We start from the raw sequence: 23,063 nt of genomic DNA on the forward strand, positions 1-23,063 counted from the left end.
TGCGGGCAAGCTGAGGAGAAAAGCCCAAAGTCCTCCTCGCAGGCCGTTAACTCCTTACCACCAACCTACTAATCACACCGGGTGCCCAAGACCGCAAAACGGTTCCCTTCCGGCGCGAGTCCTGCGAGGGCACAGGCGAGCTGTGAAGGGCAATACGCTCGGTTGCCGCTCGCTTCGCTTCGCATCGGCGCCGAGTTTTACCACCCATTTTACCACAGCGATGTTATTACCATACTTCAGCAGCCCTGCCAAGTAAGTCTGCCTGGGCTGGATTTCATATTGAAGCATCCCTCCAGTGAAACCCATCTGCCACGAGGTGTTCCATGAGGCATAGAAAACAGCCACCCCAGACAGCACAGCACCAAATGTTTTGCTGTTCAACAGGGCTACGGATGCCTCTCCCACCGGTTTGGCTCTGGAGATCCTCCAACCTGGCACTTAAGGGGGGAAAAGCCAGCTCTACCTTTGGTGCTGGAGGAGGTTCTTGAGAGTCCCCTGGACTGCAAGGAGAACAAACCTATCCATTCTGAAGGAAATCAACCCTGAGTGCTCACTGGAAGGACAGATCCTGAAGCTGAGGCTCCAATACTTTGGCCATCTCATGAGAAGAGAAGACTCCCTGGAAAAGACCCTGATGTTGGAGAACTGTGAAGGCAGGAGGAGAAGGGGACAACAGAGGACGAGATGGTTGGACAGTGTCGTCGAAGCATCCAAGATGAATTTGACATGCTCTGGTCCATGGGGTCATGAAGAGTCAGACAAGACTAAACGACTAAACAACAACAACCTGCCGCCAGTTTCTGACAAGGTTGCGAGTACCTTCTCAGTAAGATGGGTAGTGGTGCAAATATGGGTACCACCAACAAACAGCCCTTGTAGCTTACCTCTTCCTTGAGTGAGCTGTGTGCAAGATAGATTAATGTGTGGAGGAAAAGAACTTCACAGAGCCCAAGAAACCCTGTCTTCTGTTAGTTATATCAACACAGGAATGTTTTATTTTTGATGTCTCAAAATGCTTGCACAAAAGCATGGCTTAAGAGTACACTCCCTTCTTGATACTACCTCTAGTTTCCGGATGGACATGGCAGTACTAAATCACAGCTACAGTACAATCCTGGACTTCATTCTCTATTGCTATCAGTAACCAATAAAGAACAAAAAATAAACTACAGTGGTGCCTCGCTTAATGACGATAGTCCGTTCCAGGAAAATCGCTGTTAAGTGAAAACATCATAAAGTGAAATAAAAAACCCCATTGAAACCCGTTCAACACGTTCCAATGGGGTAAAAACTCACCGCCCAGCGAAGATCCTCCATACGGCAGTCATTTTCGCTGCCTGTATAGCGAGGAATCCATCCCTAAACACAGCGAGGAGCCATTTTAATTACCCAGCGGCCATTTTGAAACCGCCGAGCAGCTGTTAGAAAAACATTGTTTTGCAAAGAATCAGTTCCTGAAGCAGGGAACCAATCATCGCAAAGCGATTTTCCCCCATTAAGACCACTGTTTTGCGATCGTAATTGCGATCGCAAAAAGATCATCGTAAAGCGGATTTGTCGTAATATGGGGCAATCGTAAAGTGAGGCACCACTGTAGAAGTTTTCCTTGCAGGCCAATCTAGGTGTTAAAGCTATGAACCTAAATGTACGAACTATAAACAACACATTCTTGGAATACAATGGAAATTATACTGCACTTCCATACATATTTCTTAACACAAAGTAAAGCTCAATAGCATCCACACATCAAAGACTGGATCGAAAATTTATTAGGCAAAATCCTGTTCATGCCAGTGTACAGCACTGTATCAGTCAATAAAGAAATGCACAATTGGCGTGTGTTCAAGAACTGGGCCAACAGAAGTGCTTTGTGGACAACACTTCCACCACAGCACTATCGTAACTCGCAGAGGCACAACCTTGAATTGCACACACTTAGTTGTGCAACAGAATTTCCACCACTGTCTAAAGTCCCATTGCTGAAAGTGACACCATGTCATCTACCACAGAGGTTTATTGAAAATTGTTTACACTTCCTCTAAAGATCATGGAGAAGCCACTGGGGTCTGCAGAGGGTGGTTGATTTTTTTTTTAAAAAAATGTAATTTTCAAAATGCTGCTGGAGCGGATGACATCATCAGTGTTACACAGCACTAAGCTCCATTTACGAATTTTAGCTATTTTGTCTTTAGAAACAAAACTGATGTGGATGCATAATGCCCATATTGTGAGACCTGATCCAAAAGTTGCTGATTGCTTTACTTTTCATATCCCTGGGGCCCACTGTGAGGGGCTCAAACTATAAATTTATTAGGAATAATCAATCCACAAAATCATTGAAGGTGGTGATAAATCTCTCATTGTAGGTGGAAACAGGTGAAGAGGGAGTAATAAATAAGTTTCTGATAAATCTGGCAATTTGCAGAAGAAAAGTGTTTCACATTTCTCTCATTAAAACAGTAGCACTTTTCCAACTAAAGACCTGCTGAAATGACAAAAACGTAGGGCAATTTCGACAAGAAACAAAGCAAAAACAAAAAAAGTGACACTTTAAAGACTAACTGCAATATTTAAATATAAGCTTTTGTGGAATACTGTCTACTTCAGACATATGAGTTAGAATATAGATGCAAAACCTTCATACAAGGCTCTAAGAGACAAGAGTGTTTGGTTGCACTTCACACTTAGTAATGATTTATAACCTGTTTGTCATTCATTTCTTCTGAAATCTAGTTCTGTAAACATTTCAATAAGAAACACAAAACAGCAAAAGCAAAAAAAGTGTGGCATTTTAAAGACTAACTGTAAACAGCAACATGATTAAAGGAAACAACAGAAGAACGTGTGGTAACGTAGAGCAGTGGTTCTTAACCTTTGTTACTCAGGTGTTTTTGAACTGCAACTCCCAGAAACCCCAGCCAGCACAGCTGATGGTGAAGGCTTCTGGGAGTTGCAATCCAAAAACATCTGAGTAACAAAGGTTAAGAACCAGTGACGTAGAGAATGACAGACTTTACCTTTGAGCTTTATTCTGAAAAGATGGGTCTGGTAGTTATAAAGGGAAATAACAGTAGATAACAACGTACTGTAATCATTATGTCTGGTAATGACTCAAGAATGACTTTATTACTTTGACTTGTATACCATTCCATTAGTGCTGGAGCACTATTCTGGGTGGTTTACAGACAGTTAAAACAAGCTATACAGCACTAAATACAGCGTAAGTAGCAAAAACATAGTCTAAAGCTTAAGGGCAATTTGTAGTTGAGTCCTGTATGCAAGTTCTTTATTGAAAGTTGTTTCCTAGACTCTGTATATGCTGAAATGACATCCTCTTCCATTCTACATATATGTCTTCTACACCTGACTGACTGGTGTTGCCCAGCATTCCATTAAACTAGTAGCTCTGACAAGCTTAAAAGTATCCCCTTCCTGCTCTACAAGGTTAGAAATTGCACATGTACTGTATTTTCTATTCTGGAAGCTTAGCTGTTACCACCTCTAGTGTTACAGTTAAAACCAGGCTATTAACATTTACACTGCATGGTTAAGGTGGTATTTGGCACATCTTAAAGACTGTGTAACTTCAAACAAGTACCTCAAATCAGCATTATACTGTATTTGCAGTTTTATTAAATTTTTTAGCATAATGAGACTGAACTGCATGATTAAAATGTTACTTGACTATTTTTCATCATGATATTTAATGAAAGGTTGTAGTTCTTTTGTGTATTTTGAATTACTTTCAATGTGGTTAATGAAAAAGTGGAGATTCTATGTTCCATCAGACCCTGGCTAGTTCAAAACATGTACACAAATACAGTACCTGAATGTTGGAATGGATTTTATTGATTCTTAATTTTTTTACACACACACACACACACACACACACACACACACACACACACACACACACACACACACACACACACACACACACACACACACACACACACACACACACACACACACACACACACACACACACACACACACACACACAATTATTATTTATAAAGTCTCTCTGTGCTTCTTTAACATTGTGTCCCCCGGGTTCCGCTTATAGTCATTTGTTAATACAACTACAATACAATACATATTACGTCCTTAATCTATATGTGTTTCTAGCCATTGATAAAACAGATTCCAAGTTTCATAGTGTTCTGAATCTTCCTTGCCTTTGATTTTTAATGTCAGTCTGTCCATCTCTGTGCAGTCCAGTATCTTTTTAATTATTTCTTCATCTGGAGCCATTTCTTCATTCTTCCAGTACTGTGCAAATATAATCCTTGCGGCTGTTAAAATCTGCAGTATTAAATATACATTTTGTTTATCAACATTTTCTGGTATTATACCTAATAGAAAGAATTCTGGCTTAAAATCTACCCTTTTTTATTATTTTAACAAGACATACAGTGGTGCCTCGACTTACAATCATATGTTCCAGAAGATGGACGTAACGCGAAATGGTCTTAAGTAGAAGCACCATTTCCCATAGGAATGCATGGGAACGTGATTAATCCATTCCAGAAAAAAAAAACACCCACAAATAAAATAAAAATAAAACGCTGCAAGCCCCATAGGAACGCGCTGGGGCTGCAAAAATAATAATAATAAATTAAAAATTAACAAAATAAATAAAATAAGATAAACAAAACAAAACCCAAAAATAAACATTGGAGCAAGTCCCATGCTAGGACTGTAAAAAAAAAAATCACCAAAAAACAAAACAACACAGCACAGACACACACACCCCAGCCCAAACCCACCCTGCAAAAGCTACCCAGAACAGTTTTTAAAAAGCAAAAAGCAGTACCTTACCAGGCAGTCCGAAGCCTCCTCCGATTGCACTCACTCCCCGGATGCTCCCAAGGCGGCGGTGGCAGGGCCGGCCATGGTGGAGGGCGAGCCCGGGGTGAACAGCTGGAGCACCCTGGCCAGGCTCAGCCTCCCAGCACCAGGCCGCCGCTGCCGCCCCACGCCCTGTCCACCAGAGCCGGTGCCAGAGCGGGAGGTGGCACCAAAGGAAGCTGCATGGTCGGGCGAGCACCACTGCCACCCAATGGGGTCCTCCAGGGACGGGGCATGGGGCAGTGGTGCTGGGAGGCTGAGCCTGGCATCGCTCTCTGGGCAACTGTTCCCGATACCCCAGGGGTCTGGACTGGCTAGGGGACGACTGCTCTAACCATTGGGGAAAAAGAGCTACTGTACAAAGAAGCAGCCTCTTCGCCACCAATGGTTAGCAATTTGAATTTCCCTGCCCTTTTCCCCTGCCTTTTTTTTTATCATAAGTGGAAGCTCCGGCCACAAATCGAAGCAAAATTTTGTGGCCAGAGCTGGCCATAAGTCCAAATGGTTGTAAGTAGGGATGTACGTAAGTCAAGGCAACATTGTATATGTATTTTTATCCAAAACGTCTTTGCTTTATCACATGTCCACCAAAGGTGATAGTAAGTTCCAGTTTTTTTATGACATTTCCAGCATTTTCTTGACCGATTAGAAACCATTTTAGCTGGTCTATCAGGGGGTAAATGGCATCTATAAAATATTTGTATAAATTCTCTTTATAAGATGATGCTATAGCGATCACCCTGCTTTGGCTCTGGTAGATTATTGGCATGTACCAATGAGAGCTGTTGGGAGGCAGAGCCAGAGAAACTAGAAGGGAGGGGTGAGTCAGAGTCTAGAGAGTTCAGTCAGAGACAGAGTTTGGAGAAGGAGTTTGGGGGGTTTGAGGCAAAGTGTTTAAGGAGTGATTAGTCAGAGGGTGACCTGTATTAAGATAGAAGAGGTTAAAGTAAAATACTGAAGCTTTGTGTAACTTTAAGAATGTGCTTAAGAACTATTCCTAAAACAACTTGTGATCAATAAACCTGTTTCTGTTTAAAAGTTCAGTACTGAATGGATCTCAGTGTTTCATAGGAAATATAGGGTGATAAAGAGAGCAACTGGTGGCAGCATGTTAAAGGGCATGTTGGGATACTCGTGTGAGCTGTATACATCTACAATGTGTACAATTTTTATCTTACAGGTCCCCTAAAAAGGAAAGCAAGCACCTCTTTCCAAGGTAGAATTGGCTGTTGCAGTCTATGGATCAAAAGCCTCTTCTCCTCGCTCTCCCATTTTTTCCTTCTAATTAGGCTTCTGAGACAAGACTTCACTTTGTTTCAAGATGATCATCTGCTAAATCCTACAGGTGCTGGGATGCATTTCCAAATAAACTATCCAAAATGTAGTAAGATTCTTTCACTTTCTCAAAATATTGTATTTTTCTGTTTATAACGCCCCCGTTTATAAGACATTCCCCTATTTTCTACCCCAAAAATTAAGAAAACTTAGCTTTGAGGATTCAGCCTCTGGGCTCAGAACATCGGACATTTTGTATCTGTTGAATCTTGACCCTACAGGCTCCACCTCCAAGGAGATGTGCTTCAACTGGTTTGTTCAGGATCAGCTGACGTCAGTTCCATAAGGCTCGTGATCGGAGGAAGCTAAGCCTCATGACTGTAGGACACTAAGCCTCATGGCTGAAGGAAGCCTGTTTACAGAGGCAAGGTATGTGCCATTTTGTTCTCTCATCAGCTATTTCAGCTTACTTTTGTGTAAAAGACACCCCTCAATTTTAGGCTAATGATTTTAGGAAAAATTAGTGTCATAGACGGAAAAATATGGTACATTAAGACAATGTTAACCACTTTGCAGAATGCAAGCTGAACTAGTGTGAAATCATGTGTCTTTGAGAAAGAACTATGAGAGAAACATTTCTCACAGGCATGCCACTTCACATTTCTTCCATTCAACGCAAGTTGACTTCAGGAAGTATACAATGTATAGCAGTGGTTCTTAACGTGGGCGATAATGCCCCCCAGGGGGCGATTTCATTTTTCAGAGGGGCGGTAGAACGAAAAGGGGCGGCGTGGGGGCGTTGGAGCAGAAGGGGGCCGGTAGGGGGGCGCTGGAGCAAGCCAAACCTGTGAAGATGGCTGCAGCCTTTTTACAGTGTGCATGAATATATATATTTTCCTCCAATTTTAATTTAGTTTCAGACTTTTTGTCTTGAAATTTTTAGTTCCTGCATTTGTTTTTATGCCCTTTTTATATTTCTTTTTGCGTCTTAAAATTCACTTGCAACTAAATCATTAAATGTTACTTTTGGGGGGGCATTTCATTTTCTTGGAATTTAATTTTGTTTTCAGGGGTCATTGGATTTAAGTGTCTTAAACAAACAAACAAACAAATAAATAAATAAGATATCATCACCGCGGGGAGGGGGTTGATGATAACTTCCTCAATGACTCAAGGGGGCGTTTCTTTCAAAAAGGTTAAGAACCACTGATGTATAGTATATAATAAATGTATGTACATTTTATCTTGAGGAAAAAAGGAATACTAAAGCAGTCTAAGGTACCTATGCAGCTTTTATGGTGCACAAGAACTGTATTATGCTTCTGTCTTAGATTTAAGCACTTCCCCTTCTATTTTCTCCATGCTATCTTCCTTTATGTGTAAAATAAATAAATTATATAGTGGAGAAAGAGTATGACTGGAATGGAGTAATACCATAAACAGAAATACTATACAATGATGATGAAGTTCAAAACTTGATTATGCTTAGCAAACACAAATACCTTTAATTTTAAAAGACTGACATATTTTCCCACTAGATTCATTTGCAATTATTCTGTGAGAATACTGTACAAATTAAAACACAAAAGAGACTAAGGATAGGGCCATTCTAAGCCTTTGATGGAATGAATGCAAAATGTGAGAAAACATTTACAACATAGAAATACAGAAATACAACATTTAATTTCAAGCTATTTTTACTATTATGGCACATGAACTGCACTTCTTTTGGTATAATACAACCTCACAACAAGAAAACTCCAAACACTTCTTTTATTGAAACAAATATTAAATTTTAAACAGGAAGACTTCAGTAATTTCCACTTTACTATTTGTCCTTCTATCTTAAGGACAAACCAACATCAGGGAACTGGTAGACACAAGTCCTTTCACTGATCTTTGAGATAGCTGAATAAAAAAATTGAAGAGTGAGATTTCTATCCAGAAGTAGAATGTAGGTCTCAGGTAGTCTCATTTTCAAGTTCAGCATCAGAAAATAGGTTTGGAAACAAAATAATTGTGACAAAGTTTATGTCTGAAAATAGCGTATATTCAAATTCTTCCATGTCACGTTGGTGTCTGTGTGGCAGATGGAATCATAGGCTGTGAAATTTCAAAAGTCTCCACAATATTCTGCCAGGAGAGAAGAATTGACTTTAATAACTCATGTGCCTGGTGACAGAATAAAATAAATGCACTAAAATAAGCATTCTGCGTTTTATCCCAGGGTGAGGTGCATAAGACTATGCTAAATACCATATCTGTCACTCCATAAGATGCACCAAATTTTTAGGGGAAGAAAAAAAAATAATCTGGGAATTTCGGCCTGCTGGGCCAGCTGGGGTGAGGGTGGGGGAAGCCTCCAAAGGGTCCGAGAGTGCGTTCCAGGACCCTTCAGAGGCTCCCCCCCCCCCCCGCACGAGGGCAAAATCGCCGGCTTCCAGGACACTTCTAAAGCTTGAGAAGCCTCAGTATAGTCCCAAATGGCAATTTTGCCCCCACTGGCTCCACGGGGGCGGGCGGTGGGATAGCCTCTAAAGGATCCTAGGGTGCATTCCAGGATCCTTTGAAGGTCACCCAGACCCCCCCGTGGGGCCAGAGGGGGCAAAATCGCCACCTTCAGGGACTCTTCTGAAGCTTCCCAAGCCTTAAAAGCGTCCCAGAAGGTGGTGATTTCACCCCCTCTGGCCCCATGGGGGGGGGCAGGTTGAGCTTTCAAATGGTCCTGGAACACACCCTAGGACCCTTTGGAGGCTCACCCCCCCCCCCACAGGGCCAGAGGAGGCGAAATCGCCACCTTTCGGGACTCTTCTGAGGCTTCCCAAGCCTTAAAAGAGTCCCGGAAAGTGGTGATTTCGTCGCCACTGACCCCGCAGGGGGGCTGGGGGAGCCTCCAAAGGCTCCTAGTGTGCCTTCCAGGACCCTTGTGAGCTCCCCTCCCCACCCCACCCCCACAGGGTCCTGGGGAGCACTGTTTTACAGTATTTGCTCCATAAGACACACACACTTCCCCCCCCACACATTTTTTCTGGGGGAAGGTGCGTCTTATGGAACGAAAAATTCAGTAATAATCTGCTTTTTTAATGAAGCTTAGCTGCCTAACTAATCTGATCAGGACCAAATTACTTAAATAAATTTTCAGGATAGGTTTCTGCAATGCACACAGTGGAAACTATATCTGTCAGTACTGGGGAGCATGGTTCCCTATAGGTAGTTGTTACCCCTTTTTCCAAACTAGGTATTTCATTTGAGAGACCCTGAACTGTAACACTAAGCACAATGTTGATTAAAATCCACAGGAACTGTAGCATCAACAAGTATTAACTATTGTGGTTTTATCATGATTTTAATTGACCATATCTGTATTTTAAACAATTGTGACGGCTTTTAGCTAATACAATAAACTTGAACTGACAACTACTTAGTAGCATTTTAGGCAATATCATTTCCAAGCTGTAAGTTACAGGTCTCTTAAGAAGACTTCAATTAGCTTAATGAAAAGAAAATCAGCATACCTGCCATTCCTCATAACTGATTGATATGACTGCTTGTTTCCGTGGTACAGCATCCTGGTCATTTCCTCCTTGTTCTGGATTTAAAGGCTCTAACAAAGCATCAGAATTTTAGGAAATTTGGTTTCTTTTATCAAATAGAAAAGCTAATATGCCAAAGCAACAGAACACAGATATATGCAAATTTAGAACAATGTTCTATAAATATTTTTACCTATTATAGGAAGCTTGTCTGGATCAAGCTTTATTCCTGCAAGTCCATCCTAGAAGTAAAAATATTTTCATTTATTGTCTACACAGTAAGAATCACTGATTCGAAAAGCAGTCACAATCAGCAGTTTTCTGTATACACCATGACTAGCAATAACAAGCCATATTTCAAAGATTTAAGAACCAGACAATATTCCTAATTTTAAGTCTTCATTTTAAAAATACATTTGATAATTAGAAATAAACAGATTTAGACACAATTCAAGCTTAATAATGAAACTAAGATTTTATAACCACGAGTGTAGACCTTCCTTTCACACAGGTAAACAGTATATGTTCTGGCTTGCAAGCATATGCAACTGTCATTAGCCCAGCTTAAACAGGTCCTATTATTGAATTAACTCTGACAGCCCTGTGAACTTAAATATATACTCTCCTTCATTTGGCTAGTATGATATAGAAGTACAGTAAGACCCCCATAACTGTTGGATGAGTATCCATGGTTTCACTTATCCAGTTTGAAAATATTAAAAATATTAAGAGATAAAGATCCAGGGAAAAACTATTTTCACATGTATTACCATAACAGTCCACAAGATGGAGTAAAAGACCATCTTATGAATACTATCTCCCTCTAGTGGCCAGTTCTAGCAATACATGTGAATTTCCCCCCCTTTTATAGTGATATGATAAAAAGGGGAGAGGAATCCACACATTTGCTATTATCTACAGTTTTCAGTTTCCAGAGGGGCCATGGAACCAATCCCCAGCAGATACGGGGTCCCTTTCTATACCTATGTAGGTATGTACACTAACAGATACAACACGGAACCCATTTCCTGTTCTGCTAACACCTGCTGTTCCATTTCAATTTTTAATATACACCAGGACAAAAGAATTCTATATTTGAAATTATCACTGTACACTGAGATCGAAGGCAGAAACTTGACAAGTTACATGCAGCCCTCCGCAACATATCATTCAAGCCGTGTGCATTTTGATTATTCTGTGTCAGAGAAATTTTATACTGCTTGTGCTAGCAAAAAGGCATAAAAACAGTGTGCTTAATAACTAACACTGAGTCTTCAAAATAGTTCTCCTTACCCTTATCAAGAAGGATACATGAAACATGTTTTCCACAGTTCGTGCAAAAGAATTTGGATCAGTCACAAATTCAAGGAAGGATATTGGTGTATTAGCTGTAGAAATAAGAGTAACAAAAAACATTTTGTGCTTTCTTACTTTGTGTGTCTTCTTTCTCTCTTGTAGTTTGTCTACTTTCTCATGCAACAAAATGTATACTTCTCAAACACATGAAAGATCTTGTATAACCCTGGTTTAGCCCTTGATGCTATCCACCGTTCTAAGAGAGTAAAGAAAACCTGCAGCCTGTAGGGGAGAGAGACCCAGGAAAAAAATCCACTTCAAATCCTGGAGGATTTATATAATCTGAATGTTATTTCTCATAAAAACATTGCTATAATGGGATGAAGCCAGAGCAACTTGCTTAAGTGTCCTTTTCCAGCAGAAACTGTACCTTGAGAATTTACCACCTTCCAAAAAAGCAAAATGAGCACTGAGAATTTGCTTGAAACAGTTCTCCTTGTATACAAGTGGTCGTATAGACCAGATGGATGGGATATAAATCAAATAAATAAATAAACATAAAATAAATAAATACAACATTTCCTATAACCACAGTCAGCTCTGTTTGTCTACTGTACAGAAAGACAGCATATTACGTTTCCCCCTTTCCCATACACCACAATAATTTTTAAGGGCGCAAGTGGATATTTAGCTGGACTCGCAATACAAATACTTACGATCTTGTTCATGATAGGCCTGTAAGAATCCCAAAATCCTTTCAACTTCTTTTTCTGTTGCTTCTTGGTGAGATTCTTCCATTTTCTTCAACTGAAAAAAAAGTAATACCAGTAAACTATCGGTAAACCATTTCTCCACATCTTCCATAATGATCTAATGCTTATGTCAAAGAAAGAAATATTTTGTAGCCCTCACTGAAGTCTGCTTTAATGTTTGAGTACTCAAAGTCAAGGGCTTCTACCATAAATTATAAGTTCATATTTAAGTTCAAGTTCAGTTTTCAAATTGATCCGCCTTGTGTACTCTGCTTTTGCATACTTCTTTCCTCTCTTGCCAGAAACTACATAACTGTACCTGAAAACAAATCTTCAAATGTTACAAAATATTTTGAAACTGTAGTATTTAAAAATGATGAATCTGAAGATTAACTTTCCAGGGCTGGCTTAACAGTTTTATGGACACTTTACAAAATATTATATTATAAACCATCTGCTACTTCAGTACATGGCATGTCTCTGCTGGCTTCCTGTTATTAGTTTCCATGCTCAATTCAAGGTGATGCTCATCACCTATAAAGCCCTTAATAGTTAATGACCTCGATATCTGTCAGAATGTTTCTCCTACAAAAGAGCTACCCATCCCACCTTCCTTTCACAATCCAGGACATTAAAAATAGTAACACCAAAGGAGAACAAAAGAGTGAACATCAAGAACTGAGCTTTTTCAGTTGTGGCCCCAGACTTCCAGTAGAGGTTTGCCAGGCACTTCCCTTCATATACATCTGTATACTGCACCGTATTATCTTTATTGTTGATATGTTTACGGTATGAAGCACTCAGAGTGCTTTGTGGTATGTAAGAGAAAAGAAAGGAAGAAAGAAAGGAAGAACACTGCTTTTCCTACATTACTTCATTTTGTTTTGCGGGGGGAAAATAGATTGTATTAAAATAAGGAAGATCTCCACTTTTGTGGACGAATCAGCCTGTCAAACAGGTTCTTATATTTGCAAGATTCTCCTGTCATGAAAATCATTTTATGTTTGAGGGACCCTCTCTCAAAATATTGTTAATTTCAGTCTTCCATCTTTCAAACAGCAACTGTAACCTCAAGTCGCAAGCACTGCATCCACATACCTGAGCTGGCATCACCCTTCTTTCTTCAGTCCCTGCCTTCTTCCGCTGCCTCTCAATGCGTGGCTTCTCAACAGGAGGATCAGCAGTAAATGTTCCTAACCTAAACCAAGGAAAATAATAACAGCAGGGTGTTGTTGAATTGTTTAAAAATGTAATATAGAGTTTGAATGTTTTATTGTCAGTAAAACAAAGAAAATAAGATAGTTAATCAGCAGTGGTTACAGATTTTGGAAGTCAGGCTTCAACAACATTGGAGGGCCATAGTGCTGTAGGCTAGATGGAATAGCTCTGCATTATAATGTAAAGCTCTCTTCTTTTCTATAACTCCAATGGTGGATTTGTCACTGTGACAAAGTTCCAGATCAAGTTTAGATGGAACAGCCTCCTTGCCCTAGTATGTTCTGTAAATTTTCCATCCCTACTATGCGTAAGTTCCTGTGAAAAGTTATGAAGGAACTTACTATGCAGAAGTTCCTGTGAAAACATTCTTTTTGAATATGACGAAAAGATCAGAATGTTGTTTTCAATTTCACTGATTGCTCAGGCAACAACTTGGGAAGCATATCTGAAAGCCACTAAAATATGGGAGGATTATTCCATTCAAATATACATTCGGAACAAGAAAGGCTCTGTGAGAACATGTAATGCTGGGGAATAGGCAGGTGTATGGTGAAGAAAATACATAGGATTCTATTCACCAAATAACTCTTTGCAAAACTTCCTGAAACATTTAACACTCACTCTTATAAACCAAATATTCCATCATCCAGACTTCAAGTCATATCACATACAGTAGCTCAGATTCAAGCATTAATTCATATACAGAGATCAATCCCTGTGTAACATGTTGCAGAATACAAATTGGAAGAAGGTCTCAAATAAACTTACATGAAGTGGAAAACGGGTGCTCTTCTGAAGTACTTTTTTGCTTCTTCACCAAGTTTATGCCATGCGTTACTAGGCAAAAATCCTCCAGCAACCTGTTCCCCTTCACTGTCACTTTCTTCCCTTTCGAGCCGATTTAAGCCCATAAAAGATAACTGTAGAGAAAATGTACTGAGCTATCAGATTCCATTTATAGTAGAATCTGTTATCACTATGAAATAAGAATACACTTGTTACAAGACATTTGCAAAGAGACTATAAAATCAGATGTGCAACACTGTGATGGTGTTTCCTTATTATATGTAACAGATCGATGGAGGAAAATATTGAAAAAACTGGAAATTTTAATATAACCCCACGTTCAGAAGTATTCTTGGCTGACCAGTGCTAGGGGAAAATTTTTCAATTACAAAAATCCCTGGCCCAAGAGAGCTCCTCTTGTATTCTAAATAGATACGCACACAACGGTTGCAATCCTGTTGGTGCATCTCTGTGTGCACAAGGCTTATAATGTGACCAGCTGCAGCCTTTTATCACTACTGTAATTAAAAGTTTCAAAACCCTCCACCACCCCCAAAGTTTCTGAGGCTCCCCAGTCTTTAGGGGCAATAATTTTTGGGCATTACAGACTCCCTCATATCCTGAGCTCCCCCCAAATACTTTCCCTAGGATGAAAAGGATCTCTATGCAGCATTGGAATTTCAAGGGGGGGGGGTAAATCAGAAATTTTCAATTAGCAACAAAAGTCCATGGCTGAAGACATAATCAGACTTGTGTGCAGAGCTGCACAACAGGATTTCAGCCAGAATATCTAAGTATGGTACATTCTCATTATTCAGTTCAATTACTTGAACTATGAAGACATTATCACTTGTTTAATGGGATAACCCACACAATTCGTGTATTTGTGACTACACTTTGTTTTTATGTGCATATATATGTAACATATGAAATAATGTACCATTTATTTGAAGCCACAGCTCCCCAAGAATTGTGAACAGGCAAGCCAATTAAGTCTGTCCTTTGTTAAATGGTGTGTATGGGGCGGGGGGAACAAGGTTCAAAGCAAGAGCAAACTTGCCAATATAGGCACACAGAAGGCAAAGAGGGTTCAGAAATTCAGAGAGGAATCAGAGCAGATGAAACTGAAAGGCTCCCTAATTCACAGTCTGAACATTCAGTTCAGTCTTTTGTGTGCCAAAGGTACTACGACCAGCCAAGAGCCTGGACCATTTTTATTCCCTTTCCTTATCCAGAAGTATTACCACCAGCTTCCCAGTTTGAGCTGAAGTTTGCTCCATGTGGTCTCTCTGCAGAATCAATTGGCCAGTAAAGACTAAAGGCAGTTGCAAAGTGGAGACCTATACCTTTTTTCTACCTTCTATGCCAAAACAATACAGTCTCAGCTTTGTTGTGTCAAGACTGACTCTTCAACATGAATGCTAACATCCTGATCTGTGAAAGGAAAAGCTTACAACTGTAACATTGTCTCAACTTATCTTAAGCAAACCAAATCATTGCACTCTTGAAATGTTCACACCCAGGATAGCCAGGTAGCATTACAAGAATTCTACAGTTCCATGAAAGCACAGCAGAGCTGGGGAAAGTGGTAGGTAAATTGCACTTCCCCAAGAATGAAAACTTAAATTTAAAATAAATAGCAAGTGTGCAGGTCCAGTAGCTGCAACAATGTGCTGCAGAGTATTTAATCATAGTTGGCTATTTTATTCCACCACTATTCTGGCTTAGAAGATTTTAGGAGCCCTGCAGTGTCTCACACAATGTTTTGGTACTTTCTCACCATTACTAACAAAACAAAGAACAACTCACAAATAATAGTCTAAATTCAGTATCAGATGAGCACATTACTTGTTTTTTTCTTCTTTTCTGCCTGAAGCCCTACAAGCTGCAAAGGGTTCTCTAGCTCTCCATCAGGTTTTGAAGTACATGAGGGGCTGCAGCACAAAGGGGAGATCATTGTCGAAATCTACAGGATATCACTGGGTCCTCTGTCAAATTCTTGGACTGGACACTGCCCAACACAGGCATAATTGAGAGTTTAGGCATAATTCAGCTTTTCTTGGCACTCAGTTTTGATTACATTGGTAAATAATTTTATTTCCTTGTGGCGCAGTGGTTAAACCGTTGTACTGCAGCCAAAACTGTGCTCACAGCCTAGGGGTTCAGTCCCAGGCAGCCGGCTCAAGGTTGACTCAGCCTTCTATCCTTCCGAGGTCGGTAAAATGAGCACCCAGCTTGCTGGGGGGGGGGGATGTGTAGCCTGCATAATTAACTTGTAAACCCCCCAGAGAGTGCTTGAAGCACTATGGGGCGGTATATAAGCAGCACACTTTGCTTTTTGCTTTTATTATTTTAATCACAAAGGTCAGGCTCACGTGTACTTTAAAACAAGGGTTTGTTTCAATTATATGTATATTTTAAAAAGCCATAATTCGCACTGCCAGATGTACAACAGGCAAAGCATGACACTGAAGTGCCTGTCTGCTTTTCTTAATCATCTGCTTTCAATTCACCTTTTTCACTCTCATCACCATAAGCAGACCTTTGAGGTAAAGTTACTGTTCTGAGGAATAAATTCAGAGTTAACAAGAAACCACAATTACAACAGAATGGCAAGAATCCTGTTCCTGTGTGTATATATGTAGAAGGGGTAACCGTGCGAGTCTGTGCAAGCATTATAGGTAAAAGCAAAATAGAAATAAAAAGTTTAAAAAGAAAAAAATGCGGTGGCACCTTAAAGACCAATTTTTATCATTTTTAATGTGAGCTTCTGTGGACAAGTCCACTTCATCACATGAAATACGGTTTATGTAACTTGCTGTGACTCATTGCAGCTAATTGATGAAATGCTAGGTCACTGTGATTGTGAAACTGGATAAGTTTCCACGTAAATTACCAAGATACGCCCTCACCCCATACCTCATCCACTGGCCACAGCAAATTACACAGACATCAGGGCTCTGGCCATTGTTTTGTAAATAAGCTTAAGTCTGTCAGTTCAGAAGCTGGTTCAACCTCCAAAATAAATACAATTCAAGAGAAGGCTTAGTTTCTGAAATTTAAACAAACCATGATTATACCTGAATTAGAACTGGGAGAAGTTTGAATTAAAGCTCACAATTCTCCAGGCACGGTCAAGCTGGTTGTAGAATTCAAGGAGATGTACTGCAAAAAGGACCTTTTCCGAGTTCTGTTCTGAACCCAGAGTTAGTCCACCTGACTAACTCAATCTGACATTTCAGACTACAATGTTTATGGACCTTTTAAATCACTACTACTAAACCTGCAAGCATGGGATTACTTGGTTTCACATCTTCTTGCTCATGAGAGCAAATTGCAAATAAACTTATAAAGAATTGCTAGAAAGTTGCAAATCACAACCGAAAGTGACTTCTGCAACCAGCTTAAAAATATTTAAAAGGAACAAATTTATAATACTATTACTATTCACTGCAAACTTACTAAATCTTCAGCAAATGCAGATGGATCAAATACTGTCATATCTGAGTGCAACTGGTTTGCTTTTTCCTTTCCTAGATTTGATGCCAAAACTAGGAACTGAGCATCCAAAGCAGCCTCCCTTGCCCGTGACACTGTTATGAAAGAAGAAAGATATTTTGCTACTGTCAAAGGTAATCAAAAAACAAGAATTATTAAACTATCAATAATGCTCCATTTTTAAGACTATTGCTTCCAAAATCATAAGGCTGCATACCCTGAAGTAAGATTCATTTAGGTATTCAATGAGATCCACTAGAACACAAACCTTCTAAAACATATAACCAATTTCCTAATCATATATTCTGAGAAACAGTTGACTGTATGACATAAGGGATGCTGAACACCTACCACACTATGTTTATGTTACTATCAGAGTAATGTTGCTAAAATAGCTGTTTGAATCTTTGATGACAGCACTGATAATCTCAACAAGTGCATTTTAACTGAATCATAAAAACCAAGCATACTGCCTTTAAAGTTATATAGTCCGTTTACAAAACGTTAGGAAAAATAATCTGTTAAAAAGTCAGGGGTGACAACACTGGCTTATTTAGCATAGCTCAGATTAGACATTTTACTTTATTTTAGTGACATGAGCTTTCGATTGGCTATGTTCATAACTGTGTGACAATTTATTAATACAACAGAACTTAAAATATTATTGACACAATGACCTCCTTTGTACTTATTCAGAATATACTCTCATTAGAGAAATTACAAGAACTCAGACCAGTGCATGACCACCACTTTTTCTTAACACAATATAACTCAAACCTTCATGTTTTTAGAATGTACATTTCCTGATCTTGGCACACTCCCTCATTAATTTACTCCATCTCAATCATGTGCGTGAGAAACACACTCTCTTGGCAAACTGGTAGACCTAGTACTTTATTCCTCAGTCTCATGAGAAACTGAGTCTGGCCTCTGACTCCAGCTACAAAGACTGCTGAAATTCTCTGCAAGAATCTAGACATCAAGTCCTCAAAAAAAGAAAAGATGGTTCTTTCTTGTTTGGCTTGCCCATTTTCATCCCATGCAAGGACCCTGACTTACTGTAGCTACATGAAATGATTGTGAGTATGATTAATCTCTCCCCCACCCCAATTATATTTAAGAAGTGCAATGTTTAAATTTTAACTTTATTTCCTTATAATTTCCCCCTACTTTTCTATGTAAAGACACTGGACAAGATCCTATGAGGCACCAGTGGACCATTAACAACCTGCCAACATTGTAATTGAATGTTGGACTGCACTGTGTGCAAAAGCTCAGCAGCCACCGAAATGATTACCTTTACAAGAACCTGATTTATATCTGTCCACTGAGATATCTCCTTGTGGTAGAATAAAAAAAGCAGACCACTAATACTACAATCTACTGCATGAGCTCTCTGACCCAATAGGATTCTGGACAGTATGATTTGTTTTTACTATGTAATTTTATACCTTTCACAGTTTTGGCATAAACTGCCTTGGGCACTGACTATACAAAAACAGCATAAAAAAATTGAGACCTGTAAATCAGAGAGCTAAAGGTATTATCTACAGCTATTACAGGTGGAGGGCAGTTTTAGAAAAAGACAAATGAGTGATGGCACCTTAAAGACTAGCTTTTGCATTTTTTAAATCTAAGCTTTTGTGGACAAGTCTACTTAATCAGACATAAGGACATATCTATCTATCTATCTTACTATTTTTATAAGTTTTGTCACCTTGCTATTTAGACACATTAAGTCTGCTGTCAAAGTCAATGGAATGCTTCTGAGATACATTCTAGCTGTCAGCACAACTTAAGCCATGCACCTATCAGTGACAACTCCAACAAAAGGGAGAGGGAGAGATCCCAGTGATGTATTTCAAATGTCTTCTCATTATCTCTATGAATGCAAGCAACCACTTCTTTATTTTCCACTTCTTTATTTTCCACTCAACATTCTTAAAACATGATAAAGAAAAAAGGCGTGAAGATTCACTCATCAACTTACCACTTCATTTCTTAAAAATGTAAATAAAATAATAAAAATATAAAGGCAAGGAAAATATGTCAAGGGAAATATAACAATAAATATGGAAAAAAACTGGAAAACATCAGGAAAATATCATCTTACCTCCAGCAAACAGCTTATTAGCATCTTCCAGTGCCTCTGTCAATTTATCATTCCTGGTGCTCACAATCGTTTCATGATTCTCTGAAAAATAAGTGAATCTTTTTAAAGAATAAAAGTGCAAAATGAAAGTGAGATGCTTATGGACCTCAATCACAAAACCAAATTATACTTGGCTTATAATTTTACAAAATTCTACCAGAGTGATGGGTTTGAAAATTTAGTGTAACAACATTAATATTTAGAACAGGAATAATGTGCAGGTGCTAATGATTTATTCATTTAAGAACAAAATATTATAAATAACTATGAAAAGAAATGCTACAAAAGCATATAGTTGTTAGCTACAGCCTAACATTGCACTAGGCCACTGGTTCTTAACCTTTGTTACTCGGATGTTTTTGAACTGCAACTCCCAGAAACCCCAGCCAGGACAGTTGGTGGTGAAGGCTTCTGGGAGTTGCAGTCCAAAACTCCTGAGTAACCCAAGGTTAAGAACCAGTGCACTAGGCAATATCTTTAGAGAGTGGAGCAATAGCTATCAGGATTAAAAGGAATAAATGCAAAGCATCAGGGAAATATATATACCTACTGGTAAGACAACTGAAGAAACTGAAAGGAGATGTACTATTTACATGTCAAAACAAATGTAAACAAGAATTTAAGAAGAAAAACAAGAAGACAAATTGAAAAGATGTCTTAATTGGGGTTGTTCTATACTAGTGAATTCAGGAAAATGTAAGCTATGTTTGCAAATGAACAGCATGAGAACACAAAAAGTAAAGAAAAAGAAGATCTGAATATCATTATTTTACTTATTATTCCACAATAAAAAGCAAGAAAAAGTGGCCATTTACCACAATACATATAACGGAAAATAAGTGGGGAGGAGGGAAGAGAGAGCAAAGAAAAATATGTTTCTGGACACTCTAAGAATAATTTAACCAGTGACTTAAAAGCCATGGAGGTTCTTCTGTGCCACATTTGTCAGACAAAGCAGCAACAGAACAGTGGATTTTTTTCATCAGCTACACAGAAAGCGCAGCAACTCTATCTTAATGACCCAAAACAAGGCACTGGAAAGCAGCATTTGTTGATGATCAACACTGCCTTACAAATTGATTTGGGCCACAGACTGCAAACTGCCTTCAAGGACTCAAATGCAGCCCTTGGACTCCCCATTCCTTCAGGGTTTTGTTCCAAAAAGTCCTCTTGTGTTGTCTACAATTTGTAGGAGCACTTTAACCACCTTTTGAAGCACCACACAGAATGGTTTAAAAAGTTATCATTCAAGAGCATGTTACTTTTTCAACAGAAAAAAACATTTTTGTAAGAAACCCCTTTTGGAAGTGGGGGGGTCACAATAAGGGCAGCCCTCCAACCACAGCAGGGGCATGTTATTATTATTTATTATTATTTATTTTATTTATATCCCATCTATCTAGTCGGTAGACCACTCTAGGCGGCTTACAGCATGGGATACCACAATAAAAACAACAGAATTACATAAAATAAAACTTTCAACAATTGGGTTAAAACATTAGGAAAGAAAAGAGAAGGGGATCAGGAATTAACTAGGAGGGAAGGCCTGCCGAAACATCAATGTTTTTAATTGCTTTTTGAAAATACCGAGCGAGGGGGCCAAGCGAGTATCAGGGGGGAGGTTGTTCCATGTGTGTCTGCAGAGTGGGGCTTAAAGGAAGACAAACTGAGGTCCACATACATGATGCAAAAAGGACAACCAGAGAAGCAAAGGTGTTCAGGGGCGGCCACCCACCTGCTCAGTTTCCTCCTTCTCTCTGGAGGGAACACCTGTAGTACTGTGTACAATTCTGGCCGCCCCACCTCAAAAAAGCCATAGAGGGATTGGAAAAGGTGCATAAAACAGTGATTGAAATGATGACTGGGTTGGAGCACCTCCACGAGTAAAGGCTACAGTGTTTGGGGCTCACATAGGTTCCCAAAGTGGTCTATAGAGACCCCCAGGGGTCAATTTCAACTTGCAGGGAGTCCACGTCAGAGAGAAAAAAAATGGGGGTGCAAGTTTAGACTTGTATCAAAGCTTTGCAGGGGGCAAGGGGTCTATGGGAAACAAATAAGTTGGCAAGTGGTCTATGGGGCAAGAAAGTTTGGGAACCTCTGACTGGTACCTGAAGGGGGACATGATTGAGACATATAAAATTATGCAGGGGATGGATATAATGGATAGAGGGAGGCTCTTTTCCCTCTCACGCAAGGCCAGAACCAGGAGACATCCACTCCAATTGAGTGTTGGGAGAGTGAGAACAGACAAAAGACAAATATTTCTTTACCCAGTGTGCAATTAGTCTGTGGAACTCCTTGCCACAGGATGTGGTGATGGCATCTTGCCTAGATGCCTTTAAAAGGGGACTGGGCAGATTCCTAGAGGTAAAGTCCATGGAAGGTTACAAGCCATGATGAGGATGTATAATCTCCAGGCTTAGAAGGAAGGTACTTCAAAATATCAGATGCAAAGGAGTGGTGTCAGGAGACAGGTCTCTAGTCGTCCCATGTGCTCCCAGAGGCATCTGGTGGGGCCCCTGTGAGATACAGGGAGTTCGACCTGAACCAGCCGGCCTCTTCTTATGTTCTCTTTCCGCCCCCGAGGTCGTGGTGGCCTAAGTCCTCTTGACTCTCGGCTCAGTCCCCCACCACCACCACCACCTCAGCCTGGCCTACCCAGCAACATTGTTGTGAAAAACCAGGCAGGAAGGAGAGCCACGGAAGATCCCGCTGACCTCGCTGGAAGTCAAGCGGCATCGGGAGAGAAAGAACAGGTGGCCCGACGAGGAAAGAGGCGGCGGAGGCGAGCGCCGGACCCCTTCTTCCCCGGAGGAGATCGAAGCCGGCCCTCAGCCGCTCCGCCCACGCCCAGAAGGGGGGGGGGGAAACCTACGCTGAAGGAAGGTGATCCTCTCCCGGTACTGCTGGCGGAGCAGCCGCCGTGCCGTCTCATCCTCGTCCTCGCCGCCGCTTCCCGAGGGCCCCGGGCCGCTGCCTCTCCCGCCCCTCTCCTGCTCTTTGCCGTCCTCGTCGTCACGGCCGTCGCCCGCCGGACCCGGTGCTTCCCGCAGGGGCCGGGATCGGCTATGACTGCCTCGGTCGCCACCGCGACCAGCGGCCGAGGCCCGGGAGGAACCGCTGCCCGCAGACGCAGCCATGGCTCTGGCCCCTCGCCCGGCGGAAGAGCCCCAGGCCCGGCCCCGCCTCTTCCTTCCGGCGCGCGGGAACGGGCATGGAGGACACGCCCCCTATGAGAGAGAGCGAGAGAGGCAGAAGGTAGACTCGGAAATATAGAGGGGGCCCTTCCGCTTAATATTGAAAACCGGCTCTCGGAGGAAAAGCCCAGATCATGACCTCGGCAGAAAATGAGGAGGGTTGGTTCAGTTCTCCAGTGGAAGTCCCGTTACTGAACGTGGAAGAACGTTACTGAAAGAAAGAGGGCTTTTCTCGATCCTTAAACGAAAACGATTTTTAAAAGTTATTGTTCGGCTCTTTATTTTTCTAACTCTAGGATGGACGAAGGGAAAGAACGCAGCCCGAAACGCTTCAGCGGACGACGACGACGACGACGGCGACGTAAGAGGACCAAATTAAAATGCGAAATCATTTTCCCCCTGAAGTGTAGCTTTCTTAAAAAAACAGTTACTTCGACTTGAACCGATACTTTCCGGGGTTTTTTAGCTACCAGTCCCTTCCGCTGTGTGATTGCCTCCCTTCGCA

The 23,063-nt window shown here is 40.7% G+C and overlaps 1 protein-coding gene and 1 long non-coding RNA gene across 4 annotated transcripts; one reads left to right on the forward strand and one right to left on the reverse strand.

The window, feature by feature from the left end:
• Positions 1–6,029: 6,029 nt before the first annotated feature.
• Positions 6,030–11,543, forward strand: LOC140705950 (uncharacterized). 2 transcript variants are annotated; one of them, XR_012085588.2, is made up of 3 exons: positions 6,030–6,196; positions 6,408–6,555; positions 11,118–11,543. It is a non-coding gene; the product is annotated as an uncharacterized LOC140705950 (long non-coding RNA). The 2 variants fall into 2 exon arrangements; XR_013543919.1 differs by having other exon boundaries at positions 6,032–6,235.
• On the reverse strand, positions 7,606–22,580 carry NSMCE4A (NSE4A component of SMC5/6 complex). 2 transcript variants are annotated; one of them, XM_072995454.2, is made up of 10 exons: positions 22,237–22,580; positions 19,323–19,403; positions 17,174–17,304; positions 13,694–13,845; positions 12,806–12,905; positions 11,672–11,762; positions 10,953–11,047; positions 9,853–9,901; positions 9,642–9,730; positions 7,606–8,298 (listed from the first exon to the last, which is right to left on the reverse strand). In XM_072995454.2, the coding sequence occupies exons 1-10, from the start codon at positions 22,499–22,501 to the stop codon at positions 8,194–8,196; spliced, it is 1,158 nt and encodes a 385-aa protein (XP_072851555.2). In that variant the 5' UTR covers positions 22,502–22,580; the 3' UTR covers positions 7,606–8,193. The 2 variants fall into 2 exon arrangements, with proteins under 2 accessions (XP_072851555.2, XP_020642173.3); XM_020786514.3 differs by having other exon boundaries at positions 7,606–8,259; positions 22,237–22,575.
• Between the last annotated feature and the right edge of the window lie 483 nt (positions 22,581–23,063).

Source organism: Pogona vitticeps, chromosome 3 (genome assembly GCF_051106095.1).
Source record: "Pogona vitticeps strain Pit_001003342236 chromosome 3, PviZW2.1, whole genome shotgun sequence".
Classification (NCBI taxonomy): domain Eukaryota; kingdom Metazoa; phylum Chordata; class Lepidosauria; order Squamata; family Agamidae; genus Pogona; species Pogona vitticeps.